The sequence below is a fragment of the Canis lupus genome, chromosome 14 (assembly GCF_003254725.2).
Source record: "Canis lupus dingo isolate Sandy chromosome 14, ASM325472v2, whole genome shotgun sequence".
In the NCBI taxonomy this organism is placed as follows: domain Eukaryota; kingdom Metazoa; phylum Chordata; class Mammalia; order Carnivora; family Canidae; genus Canis; species Canis lupus.
This window is the reverse complement of record NC_064256.1, coordinates 51,398,470-51,411,795: the sequence shown is the minus strand read 5'-3', so window position 1 is coordinate 51,411,795 and position 13,326 is coordinate 51,398,470. Positions and strand designations below refer to the sequence as shown.

The 13,326-nt window shown below is 40.0% G+C and overlaps 1 protein-coding gene across 8 annotated transcripts in view; it reads left to right on the top strand.

Moving 5' to 3' along the window:
• DOCK4 (dedicator of cytokinesis 4) overlaps positions 1–13,326 on the top strand; it is a 410,170-nt gene that overhangs the window by 347,105 nt on the left and 49,739 nt on the right. For 6 of the 8 annotated variants that reach the window (XM_049093429.1, XM_049093431.1, XM_049093430.1 and 3 more), the window contains exons 31-35: positions 1,871–2,019; positions 3,772–3,857; positions 8,578–8,604; positions 8,749–8,844; positions 9,721–9,781. In XM_049093429.1, the coding sequence (XP_048949386.1) occupies positions 1,871–2,019; positions 3,772–3,857; positions 8,578–8,604; positions 8,749–8,844; positions 9,721–9,781 (419 nt within the window). The remainder of the gene's footprint in view (positions 1–1,870; positions 2,020–3,771; positions 3,858–8,577; positions 8,605–8,748; positions 8,845–9,720; positions 9,782–13,326) is intronic. The other 2 variants (XM_049093428.1, XM_049093427.1) reach the window with 1 other exon arrangement.

Here is a 13,326-nt window from a genome sequence, read left to right as displayed (position 1 = left end):
GAGAGAATCTTAAGCAGGCTACACACCTAGCATGGAGCCTGATGTGGGGCTCTATCCCACAACCTTGAATTCATGACCTGAGCCAAAATCAAGAGTCAAATGCTTAACTGACTGAACCACCCATGAACCCCTTACCTTTCCTTTTTTGTTTGAAAATAGCCATGCTAATGGGTGTGAGGTGGTATTTCCTTGTAGATTTGATAAAGTAATTTTCTTTTGAAGAGTAAGGACCAAGTAGTGAAAAGTAAATACCTTTTCTGAAATGTGTTATTCCTCAGTCCAGTGGAAGGACTAAAACTGCAGTCAAGGGAATAGGGAAGGCATAAAGTTTCCCCCAAAATATTGTACATTACTACTGACAAGAATAGTCTACTAAGAAAGAGGCTAGTCTTGACTACTGTGTCCCATCTTTGGCATTCATTGTGCTTCAAGGTTAAGTTTTTTCTTGCTATTTTTAGTTGAACCAACATTCTTACTAAATATAAAGTGGGCTCTTTTTTCTGCATTTGCAAACACAGTGTCTTGTAACTGCCGTAGAAAAATCAATACTTCCCTAACAGGCTGTTCTGCGCCCATAAATATAAAACTCCAGCAGCCCAAGTAGCAGATGCCCTAAATACTTCAAAACAAGACCATGTGGCTGACAATTAGAGCTGGGGAAAGTATACTAAATCTTCAGTTTAAAAAGAAATCATTTAAGTAAAGTTTATTTTGCTGTTGTCATACATAGCTCAGAATTTTGCTTTGCTGGGACGCCTGGGTGGCTCAGTGGTTGAGCATCTGCCTTTGGCTCAGGGCGTGATCCCAGAGTCCCGGGATTGAGTCCCACATCGGGCTTCCTGCATGGAGCCTGCTTCTCCCTCTGCCTATGTGTGTCTCTCATGAATAAATAAATAAAATCTTTTAAAAAATAATAACATGCGCATATTCAAGGACGAAGGTGCAGCATGATATGACATTTAAAAAAAGAATTTTGCTTTGCTGATCAGGAAGGGATTAAGTTTTCTATGGCGAGAGTCTCTTCAGGTTTACACAGTACTCATCTGCTAGATGAAATCGTCAGTGTCCATCCTACCCTCTACCTTCCTTTTCAAAGAAGTATCAGTACCATATATTGTGTACTTTGGTAATACCCCATTTTGAGGTCACTGTTATTAATTATACTGTAAACTTTTAGAAAATTGTTACATTCTTTTTTTTAGAGTACCATTTAGTTTTTTATTTAGGCTATGTGTTTATTATGTTTAAAAACATAAGAAAAATTATATGTTGCAGGGACCACTTTTTTTCATATATAAAAATTGACTGTACTCTTACCACCCAGACATAACCTTTGTGGTTAACATTAGGGGATATGATCTTCTTGACTATTATATATAGCTTTTTTTTTTTTTAATGAAAGAGGTACCTGTCCATACTGTATTGTACCTTGCTTTTCAATTAATTATGTTGAAAAACTTTGCCTGATTATCCTTCTTAAGCCTCATTTTTAGTGACTACATAAAAATTTGAATGTTCGTGACTGTATAATAGTACATATATAACCAATTCTTGAAGATTTAACTTTTGGTGTAATGTCATTTTTAATTTGTGGTGTAATTTTTTTCCTGGTATCTTATAGCTTTTTTTTTTTTTTTAACTGTGAAAAGGTAAATCTATAGTTTTTCAATAAAAATGATGGAGAAACATTGATCAACATATGGAAATTTACTGTTTACATATCTGCTTGGGGAAATACTTTCTTGCCTGGAGAGACAACTATAATTGAATATACTGGTGGTAGTCATTTAAAATAAATTTAATAATATTAATTTTCTGAAATCCTGCTATGGTTAAATATACTGAAACTCAAATGTGTTATTCAATTTAGGAGAGCACAAGCTTCATTTTATCCCTGCCTTGATTGGCCCTTTCCTAGAAGTGACCCTGATACCCCAGCCAGATCTCCGGAATGTCATGATTCCTATTTTTCATGATATGATGGATTGGGAGCAGAGGCGGAGCGGCAATTTTAAACAGGTAGGTGGATGAGCTGCTCAGAGCAGTTGGGAGAGTTTCAGTTCTCCTTGAGCACCTCTGAGCTATGAGATTCAACTCTGAGTTGGGAAATGAGCACTGAGCCAGCTGTCAAGGGATTTAGATTCCAGCCCGGCCTGCCTTCTCCCATTCCTGTGGCCTTGATCACCTCTCCAGTCTTATGTCCCCCTAAGCCTCTGGGGAAGCCTTCAAATCCCTTTCAGCTGAAAAATTCTGTGATTTCCAAGGTCTCTGTTTAAAAGCCAGCAGAGACTTGATCTGTTCCCAGTTAGACACAACACAGAGGAATCAGAAGGTTAATGTTTCTTAACATCATGGACCTTTCAGTGGTCTGATCATTGCATTTGGTGAATGGCTTTGTTTTGAGCATTGGATGCCCAGTATGTTATATTGCTGTTTGCTTGAAGCATGGATAATTTAAACAGGAAAGCAGTGGAAATTCTTGCAAAGGAGATTCCAAGATGAGCCTATTATTTCTCAATGACATAGGTTCTGATAGCTCTGCTCCAGTTTTGGAAAGAACACATTTTGTTGTTGTTGTTGTTGTTGTTGTTGTTGTTTTACAAAACCAGATCACATAAGAAATCAGCTGCCTTCACCACACCAGCTCACTCAAATTGAGGATAATAGCTTCTTTCTGTTCACACACTCACTGCAGTGACCTGTACACACTTACCTGTGTGAAGGATCTGCCCCCCCACTTCATGCTTCTCCAAATGAAGCCTTTCTCAAATTTTAAAAATGATTATAAACAGTATGAGCAAGCTGAACACAACACAGAGCCCTCCTACTGTCGGAAGCATGGCATTTCACCTGTATTAATATCTCATTTCAAGAAAGCTAATAAGTAAAAAAAAAAAAAACTAATAAGTAAATGGAAGGCTCTTTTAAAACCTTTCCTGGGTATGGGGCACTCCTTCCTTTTGGTCTTCTTAACCCTTAATAGAATTTGATTCAAAGGAAGAATTGAGCTTCGTCCTTTGACAAAGTCAAATATGCCTCCCAATCTGCACTTGTTTACCTCTCTCTGGCCGTGCGGGGGTGTCTCATTCCTGTCTCTGCTGCCTCCAATAGACAGATGAAGGGCTATTTCTGCTTTCCTGATATTCAAGGCCCAGAGGATTTACATTCTTGAAGATATAAATGTTTTGACTACAGTTTTTCAGGAAATATGTCCCTTCTCTCTCATGTAGCTTATTGCTGACTTAGAATATTTCTATGGATCTACCATCTGTACATGGATAAGGCAAGTTCTCAACTTGAGCAAAGATTTAGTGCAACCTCGAACTGTTTTGAGAAAGAAAATAGATACAAAACACATCAAAGATTTAAATTAACGTCTGTGGGTATGTTTCTTTGCTAACATTCTTACACATAAAGTGATTTTTTAAAAAAAATAAATAAGTAGGACTTGCCAGTTTTTATAGCTCTTAAAAAAAAATCCAAGTGTTTAAGCTGGGCTGCAAGCATTTGTGTTTGAGTCAACAAATAGATGTCTCTGGTGGCAGCAAATGGTACCCCTCCGGGAGTTTGAAGTCATGTTGCTCCATCTAAATTAGCCCCCTAGAATTCCGAGGGGCTGTCTGCTATTAACCACAGTTTATGATAATGTTGCTTTCATAAAATTCACTGTGGGTTTTTTTTTTCCCCTTGCAGATATAAATGCGTTTCGGTTTGCCTAGAGATCCCACTTGTAAAGGGGAAGAAAGGGAGTAACATTTGGGTATATTTCAGGTGGAAGCCAAGCTCATTGACAAACTGGATAGCCTGATGTCGGAAGGCAAAGGTGATGAAACATACCGCGAGCTCTTCAACAGTATGTGAGTAGCATGTGTATGTAAGTCAGTTCCATTCAGAGGATTTGGTGTCAGTGCTAAGCGACTGAGAGCTGCAAAGACAGCCTGGGTCTCACAGGAGTGCTTTGTCTTTGTGTAGTGTGAAATAAAAGATAATTGCCTAACTCTGGCGAATGGATCTTTTTATGTTGATGATTAGACACGTCTCCTTATTTTAATCTCTGATTAGGTCAGGTCACTTGTGTTATGTAACAAACCTCTCTCTTTTCAACCCAAAGAATTAAAACCGGGGCTGCAAGATCATGATTTTAAGTAGGGTTAAGAGTGGAGAGGAGTGGTGTGATTATCATGTTCGTGTGCAATGCTTTCCAAGGCAAGATGTCCTTGGCTGATTTGTTGGTGGGGAAACTAACCTAGCTGGCATCTGTTTTTCAGCGCTTGATTTGATTCATCAATACTGATTGCTCACTCAGCATTATCATTTACTGTCTACCTGTTTCTTATTAGAATATCACAGAAGCAAGTCATTTTTAGTAGTTTCTGTGATTTGGATTTAGATGGAGGACAGAATGACAACAGGGTGCTGGGAGGGAGCTTTGAGGTTGTCCTTATCAATAGAAGGTGATCACAGTCCAGGGTGAATTGCTTATACCAAATTTTCATGCACTGTGTGAGATGGCCAGTGAGGACATGTAAGAATGTTTTAGTACTTTAGGATTTAAAGTCTAACACTTGTTTTCTCTATGGTTTTCTGTGGATCTTAACCATTTTCAGTTCTAGGATATTAAGTGTGTTTCTTTTTGAAGGCAAGACTAGCTTATGATGCTTGGAAAATGTTTGCAAGTCTTTCAGAAATACAAAAATCATTCAGCAATATATTTTTCTATTACAGAATGTACCTTTCCATGTATTTATGCCTAAGTGTCATGTAAAACTATTAATGCTTTAGGATTGATAAGCCAAAAGCAAAGTTGTATACTTCGTGTTATGATTATTAATTTTAAAAAGTAGATACATTAGTATCCAGGTTTAGGAAGTATTATTAGTGATTGATAGATTTCAAGTTGCCTAATTCAGAATCATCCCTGAACCCTTTAAGAAATTTATATTCAAAGGAAAAGTCAAGAAAGGGTATACAGATTTCTTAGGATGGTGGTGGGTGATGATAAAATACATTCTTTGTACTGAATCCTGAACAAAACCATTTTCTTCTGATACTGTAATTAAACTGGAACTTTTAGTAATTATTCACCAAGCCCTTGTTCATTCTAGTGTACAAAGCGCCGGCGTTTCATGACAGCTGGAGTTTAGCAAGAACTCTGATTAAAACCTCATCCAGTGTAATAAATTGCCTTTGAAAACTGCTCTCATTTCAGTTACCAGTCCTTGGTTGGAACAAAGAAATAAAATGAGCAAGCACTCAGTGAAATGAATCTCTTGAGATTTGTGATTAATTATTTATAATAAACTCACAAGATTAATAAATACATCATTTTATAGTGCCTCTTATCTGCTTTAATAAAAGCCTATAGCTTGCAATTTGGATTGCTTGTGTATAAATGGGGCTTTGAAATAGAAGATGTACCTTGACATTAGAATCAAACCAATAATTAATGTATTAAGCCTCTATAGTTAAGACTGTTTTAAGGTGCCTGATTTCATTCAATGAAGATTATTTTTCTTTTGTGATTTTTAGCATATTATTAGAAATGTTACTATAAATATTTTTCTTTCATGCTTTTCTCATCAGCATATTGGGATTAAACAAAACCTAAAGTGATAATTAAATATCATTACTACCTGGGCTCAGAAAAGAAAGTGAAAATCTAACTATATTTCAGGAAACAATGAAATGCTTCTTTGGCAATAGAAGTCACCATGAATTAGTATAGGCACAGTGAGTCACCGCACACATTATGAATTAGGAACAAATGCCATTATGGTACAGATTCTCATTTGTTCTCTGTAATTCATATCTAAAACTTCTTCACATTTGTTCAGAAGCTGAAAGGAGCTCCCTGCTTCCTGAACATGTAGCAATTGCCCAAGTAGTCTCCTTAGAAGGAGACCTGAAATGTGTGCAGTAGTTTCCTTCCTAAGAGCTCACTCACCTCCCCCCCCCCCCCCTATTATCTTCAGGGACCCAGAAAACATCTTTTGGAGATAAGTTGAGTCAGGATTTATTATTTTTGATAATGCTGAAATTGTAGATCATAGACACCAGAGTGATATCTCCCGAATAGAGTACCAGAATTAAATCCTGCCTCCCCTGACTCTACGTGATTTACTTATTTGGTTTTATTTATCAAGCACCTCCCTGTGTCAGGGATGAATTTTTCTTCTGGGACAGGGGACATTGCAGTGACTGTGCTGTCAGAGCACACAGTAGGGCACTTGCTGAAAGAGATACCATCCCTCTCATTTCTTTCTCGTGTGTTGCTCTAAGTAATTAAATAAGACTCCAAGTTATTGCAAAGCTATTTTTTTAAAATTTTTTAAAGATTTTATTTATTCATGAGAGACACAGAGAGATATAGAGACACAGGCAGAGGGAGAAGCAGGCTCCTCATAAGGAGCCCGATGCGGGACTCGGTCCCGGGTCTCCAGGATCACGCCTTGGGCCAAAAGCAGACACTGAACTGCTGAGCCACCCAGGCGTCCCTCGAAGCTCTTTCTTTGGTGATCACACATTTAATTTTAGTTTGGAGACCAGCATTGGCTATGCAATACATATGTCTAACTCTTGTCTTTGGATTAAGAAGAGCATGGACAGACACGAGTGTTTCATGTAGGAGTGATGGCCTCAAGGCCATGGCACGATGGCGTAGAGAGAAGCCAACTTAGGTCAGATCCTACCTCCCCCTGTTAATATTCTTTCACAGCGTAAGAGCCCGTTGAGCATTATGTCATCCTACAGAACTGTGGTGTATGTATCCCTCTCTCCCATGTTACAGAAGCCCATTGCCTATCAACTTGGCAATCAGAAATCACCCTTCACTGTTACTGGATGCATTCCCTGTGTCCTCAGCCTGGGCCCATGGGCATGATTATAGACCAAATAAAAAAATACCCCGTCTCACCAAAGTTATCTCTAGAAAGACTCTTCTCTTCTTGCTGATAGGCTCCCCTTCTCAGTTAAATGGGGAGAACAAGCTTCCTGACAGAAAGAGCAGGCTGGCTGTGAAAGCAGATGACTTGGGTTCTGGACCTGTTCTTAGGGTCTGAGATTAGTCGAGGTTAAGGAGGCTCTGCACAGCTGTGCCCCTTCTTACAGGAGGGCTTCTCTAGCTCTGATTTCTTACTGCATCAGGAGCTGTGCAAATTAATGAAATTCATGCCCACAAAGGAAGTCTCCATATATTTTTAGAATCATTACTTAACTTGAGTTCTTTGTTTTTCAGCCCGTAAAGTATATGAGGTGTGGGCTGTCACTTGGGGAAATTTCTCCATCATCCTGCATTGCTTTGGCAGGCAGATTTGCATTTGAGTACTTGGTTCAATACCAGTTTGGCATTTAAGCTTGAAACAGGTGCTGTTCAGAGGTTTGTTTGTTTTTTTGTTTTGTTTTGTTTTTTAAAGAAAACACATTTAAACAAACTAAGGGGCCTTCCCTGGGGAATGATTAGCCAGGGCAGGCCCCATCGCTTCCTATACTTCTCCCTCCCCTGCTCCCTTTCTCCTCCCACTTAATCCATGGAAGCAAGTCAGAAGAAACCAGGAAAGGAATGATCAGAGATGCTTGGGCAACAGATGAGGAAACAAGACACAGGACATTGGAATGGCAACAGCAAGAAGTGGGGAGGGAAACTGAGAGACAGCAGAGCCACAGGAAAGAAAGGAAGGAAAGAAGGAAGCTAGCTAGCTTTGGCAGAATGGCTTTTTTCTTTAATGTTTATTTTTCCTTTAAGCACAATATATGATTGACTTAGATTGTAGTCTTGAGAAATGCTTTCTCTCTCCGCTATTCCCCGAGACCGAGATGAAAGGGACGCAAGATTTTAAACAGAAAAGATCATTAAATGCGGAGGGGCAGGGAAGGATCCTCCCAGTGCCATGCCTGTGCTCTTACTTTTATCTTTCGGAGAAAGTTCAGTCCCTAAAGGCTTTGCCAACCGCAATCTTAATTTGCCAAGAGGCAGGAGTGAAAGTCAAACAGATCCTAATTATCCTGATTGTTGTGATTTTGTGTTTACGAAGTGCCTCTGCTCCAAGGGGCTTAAGATTAGGGGAGATGTAGGAGGAGAGATGTGGTTCGGTACTCGTCATCAATCTGCTGTAACAGCCACATAGACAATCCCCCGTGATTAATGACAAAATGAATGAAACTGTTGAGTGAGTGCACAGATAGTACAATATGTATTGAGTGGGCAAATGTGAAGGGAAGGGAAGAACGCCAAACGTCATACCGTCTGTACAAGGATTTTCCTCTAGCACTTGCATTGCAGTAAAATTGCCTGGATGAAGATGCATTCCACCGAGAGGTAGGAAAACATTTTTCTGCGAATAAAAGCAAGATCTTATTTCAAAGTAAACTTCGAGGTACTCCTGTTGTTGCTTTTCGTGGTGTTATTTGCTGTGGGTAGGCTCCAGCCTCTGTGAGTGTAAGAGAGAAGCCAGGGGGAAATGTCTTGGAGCCATGGGGGTGCTTGTATATTTTGTAAAAAATGATCATATGCATGTGTTCGTATTTTATGACTTGGATAATCTGAACATCAATTTGCTTTGTCAATGCTTCCTGGATTAGAATTCCACTATTTGGTCCCTATCCTAGGTAAGACATTGTTTGCAAATCGTGCTACTTGTGAGATGTTGCAGTGGTTGCTAAGGCATTTAAGGTACTGATGAAAGTAAAATGGTTGTCATGGTGACTGATAAAAATAAATGTTGAAAATGCCCTGGGTTCTTTCTTTTCCAGTCTACTAAAGAAAATTGAGCGGGAAACATGGAGGGAAAGTGGCGTTTCATTAATCGCCACCGTAACTCGTCTGATGGAGAGGTTGTTAGATTACAGGTAAGCAGAGTCCCCCCATCTCCCAGGTGTGATGTGCTCCAGCTAGAAAATCCCAAAGTTCAAACGCAGTCAACTTTCCGCTGGAGTTAATCACGCAAAGGATTGATAATCAGATCGCAGAACCTTGTGCAGTAGGATAATGCACTTGTAACTGGCTGGTTTTGAGTTTTTTGTTGATTTTTCCCCCCTTTTTCTCTCTTTGTTTTGGTTGACGGTTCTTTCAAAGTCTTAGAGTGAGTTGAGAAGGTTCTCAGAGTCCCAGTAGTAAAGGAATCCTTTTTGGTGTTTAGACTCAGCCAGTAGAACCAGTCGATCCGTGTGGGTTTTAAGGTGAGGACATTGTGACAGAAAATTGTACAGTCATGCTGCTTTCTTATGAAAGGGGGTGCTGTGTGGCGCGCACCACCGTTACCTTTCATAGATGGGATTTTTTCTTTTTTAATTTTTAAGTTATCTCAACTGTTAAAGCAGTTCATCCCATTTAAATGGGTGGTGTTTTTCTTTTAAGAATGAATCCCTCCTTCTCATTGTTGATGGCCAGGCCTCCAGCTATGTCTCACCCCTCTGGAAGAAGGTGTATAAGAACACATCTTCACTCTTCCTTCTCCCAGAGGGACCCCCCCCCCCCATCTATTGACAGGGAGCGCAGTCCACATGCAAGTGAAGTGCGCCCCAGAAACGGGTGCTCAGGAATGTCTCACCTGAGATCATATAGCCTGGGGCAGCTCCTCTGGTCCCCAGAGCCTCTGTCTCTACTACTTGCAAATTGCCTCGGTCTCTAACAGTACTTCCCCACCTCCCCACCCCTGCCTTAAAATGAAGAAGCTGTCCCTAGGAAGGGAGTTCTGAGTTCTGACGATTGCTTTTTGTTTTTAGGGACTGCATGAAAATGGGAGAGGTAGATGGCAAAAAGATTGGCTGCACAGTTAGCCTTCTGGTTAGTAAACATATTCCCCTTTTCTTCCTTTTAGCCTAATGTTTGATTTTTCACAGAAATACTGTTTTGCTTGTTTTTAGTTTACAATGTGTTTTTTTTTTTTTTTATCTGGATGTTTCTTAGAAGAGCTTAAAAGTGTTTTCAAAAGAAGCTTCAGGTTGAATTAAATCCCAGAAAACTCTCAGCTGCGAACACTGTAGAATGCACCCACTGCATCCCCCGAGGCTCCGTGAGATCAGAGTGATGCCCCCTGTTCTCCTGTGGCACTGCTTCACCATCCCCGAGTCTTTGGTGGCTTTCCTAGGAAAAGGCACAGGGTCCCCGGGTAGAGATCTTTTTACCTCTGTGCAGACAGTTTCTTTCTTTCTGTCCCTCCTCTTTTTTTTTTCTGTCCCTCTTCTTATAGTCAGTCTACATTTTAATGAATACTCGTCATCTCTTCTTTTGTGAACAAATGACAGTTTCTGCTTAACGCATTAATTTTCGCTCTCTAGTTTGTTGGCAAACTAAGTGTCTGATACCACTATGGTTAAGTTTTGCATTATAACTTAGATAACCATATAATCGATCACCTAAACAGGACTTTTTTTTTTTTTTTAAGAGTAAAATTAAAAATGATGTCAGGAAAACAGGCTGCACCAGAATTTTCCTGGAAAACTGAACTGTATTGAAATGTCTCATGACTAATTATCAAATAGGATGGTTGATAGGATTCACTTCCCACCAAAGAGCTAAAGAATAACCATCCATAGAGACATTCTTGTTTTGTATATATATTTTTTAATATAGGGTGTACTGATGCTTTTGATGATTTCCCTTAGTCAGATTTGAAATACAGACTATGTGACTGCTTCCAGTTCTAAATTTGTGAGTACTTATGTTGCAGAAGAGATGCAACCTCACCAGCTATTCTAAGTGCCTGTACAGACAGTCTTATCTTGACCGTGGTTGTTGGGATCGCTCGCATGCCCCCCTCTTCTCTCTTGGCCGGCACCCTAGAAGTGTCCTTTGCCCCCCTCTCATTCTCTCTGATCCCAGCTCACTGGCTTTAGTCTTTTCAGCCCGTCTTGTTTATTCCCCTCAGAGCCCCTCTTCAAAGCACAGGACTTCTGCTTTCTCCTTACCAGTGTCCCTCACTTGCCTTCTCACTAAGCCGTGCTCCCCTCCGGGTACGTGCCCGTGTCCTTCTTAACCACACCTGCTGCTTGTTCCTCATTTCGAATTCAGGCACCACATCTCCACCTCCAATACTGGTCACTAAAAACTGTGCCCCAGAGTCCTCTCTCAGGCCACATCTTATGCGCTTTCTTCCATCATTTTTGTCATCAGACCCAACAGTGACATCAGGCCACCAGGCCAGACTCACGAGGCCAGCCCACTCACCTCCTCCCTGGGCTCTCATTTCTTTTCTTTTCTTTTTTTTTTTTTTTTAAGATCTTATTCATGAGAAACACAGAGAGGAAAGAGAGAAAGGCCGAGACACAGGCAGAGGGAGAAGCAGGCTCCATGCAGGGAGCCCGACGTGGGACTCAATCCCGGGTCTCCAGGATCAGCCCCTGGGCTGAAGGCGGCGCTAAACCGCTGAGCCACCCGGGCTGCCCTGGGCTTTCATTTCTAACCTTGAGCGTAGTCATTACCACTTTTAAGTCTCCTGTGTGTGTTTCCCCAGTGTCCTGCCTGCCCTTGCCAGCCTTCTACCACATTCGAGATCCTCAGCCCGAGCTGCCTCTGTATCAGTGTTGGGAAGAAGAGCCAAAGTGCTCTGTAAACTCTGTTTTCTTAATCTGTCTCCTTAACCCCAGCTTTTCCCAGTGCCTGCCACAAAGTCTTAGAAATAACCTCAAAGGACAACCTTTACCTTTTTCCAGAACAATCGTCTTCTCTTGTCTCCATCTTCTCCCACAGTGCTTTCTGTGTGCAGGTAAACAGGTACGTGCAAGACTCTAGGCTCACTTCCTCAGTTGGTGTAACCAAAGAGATCATTTCCTCGGATGAAGGAATGAATGTTCTGCCCAAAATGTGTGTAGTCCCCCAGCAGGAATAAGCCAGACACCTAATAAAAATCAGTAGCCCCAGCAGGATTCACTTGACACAAAGAATTTATCCTGTTGGCTTTGCACTAAGAACAATCTTCACAGAAAATGTTAACATTGTGAGAGCTGTTCTAATTTCAAACTAGCACAAGAAGGCTTATTATCCAAGTGCCAGATACATAACTTTGAAGCTAATCTTTTTAGCTTCTAGTCCATATGGAAAGTTCTTGATATTTTCTGGTAGTAATATGGTTCTCTTCAGCTACTCACTTCCTCTTAGAGATTTTTCTTAACTCTTTGGAAAGACCACTTCCAGATAGTCTTCAGGAGAGCTCTGGCATCCTTCACAAGATTGAAGTTAAACTAGTGTTAAATCGGTAAAAAATGCATAATGTTTGACATGACTAATACTAGGAAATGTAATTATTGTTTTGTTCTTTGTGTCACAAGTTTTGCCAGACATATGTGAAGAGTTCTCATCTGCTGACTGGAGAAATTTTTCCTCTTCTTCTTCTTTTTTTTTTTTTTTTTTTTTTTTCAAGGAGAATCATTCATTTACAAAGTGATCACTTATTTTCTATAAAAAAAAAAGCTTTCTGCTTCTTACCAGAAAGCTATTAGAGCAAATCATCCCTTAATAATATAAAAAGCCTGCTGGGGGGTTGTTAGACTCGTGTTTACGGTACAACAATTCTTGCTAATTAAAATGATTTTGGTTATAATAAGAGAGATGTGACTAGCACTATTTGCTTAGATATTTAAAGAATGCCAAGATCTATAGGTGATAAGAAGAAAAGAGGGAGGATAATGGTATAAATTGGAAGAAAAAAACTCTTACAATGCATTTAACTAAATGTCAGTGCCTCAAGGTTATAAGAGTTCTCATATTGAAGAATAGACACCTATTAGGTAGTGGACAGAAAGTACATTTGACAGAAAGTCCTCAGGCTTGAAGCCAAGAACAATTTAAGCAGCCACGTTGGCTAGTTTGGTTCATCACCAGAGCCCTGTCTAGCTAATCAGTTTCAAAGATTTTTAGAATTCCTGGTCTTTCTCCCTTAAAGAAAACCTGTCACTCCTTGAGGTCAACAGATTTATTCCCATATCACCACTCATTTTCCTTTCTTCCCCATACTGGCTAGATCAGTCAACAACAGTGATAGTAGTTTGGATGACTTGAGCAGGGATTTCATATTGTACAATGATCTGCTAACAAAAAATGCCCCATTTAGAACCTCATGGCATCTTGCTTTTTTGCCAGAACCTAACGTCATGTACATTTTTGTTCTATGTTTACTAAGTTCAGTGAGGGCTGAGGTACTTTGTACAATGTGGTGAAGGAGTACATGTGGGTGTGTATAGCTTACGCCTTTAAAAAGCCAATGTAATGTGTCCAGGTAGGTCAGAGTTGAGTTGAATGTTCTCAAAACATTTTAGAGAAGTTTAATAAGATCCAGATATTTTTTTCTTTAAATAAACAAAAATATTTTCAGTAAGCATGCCCCTCTATAA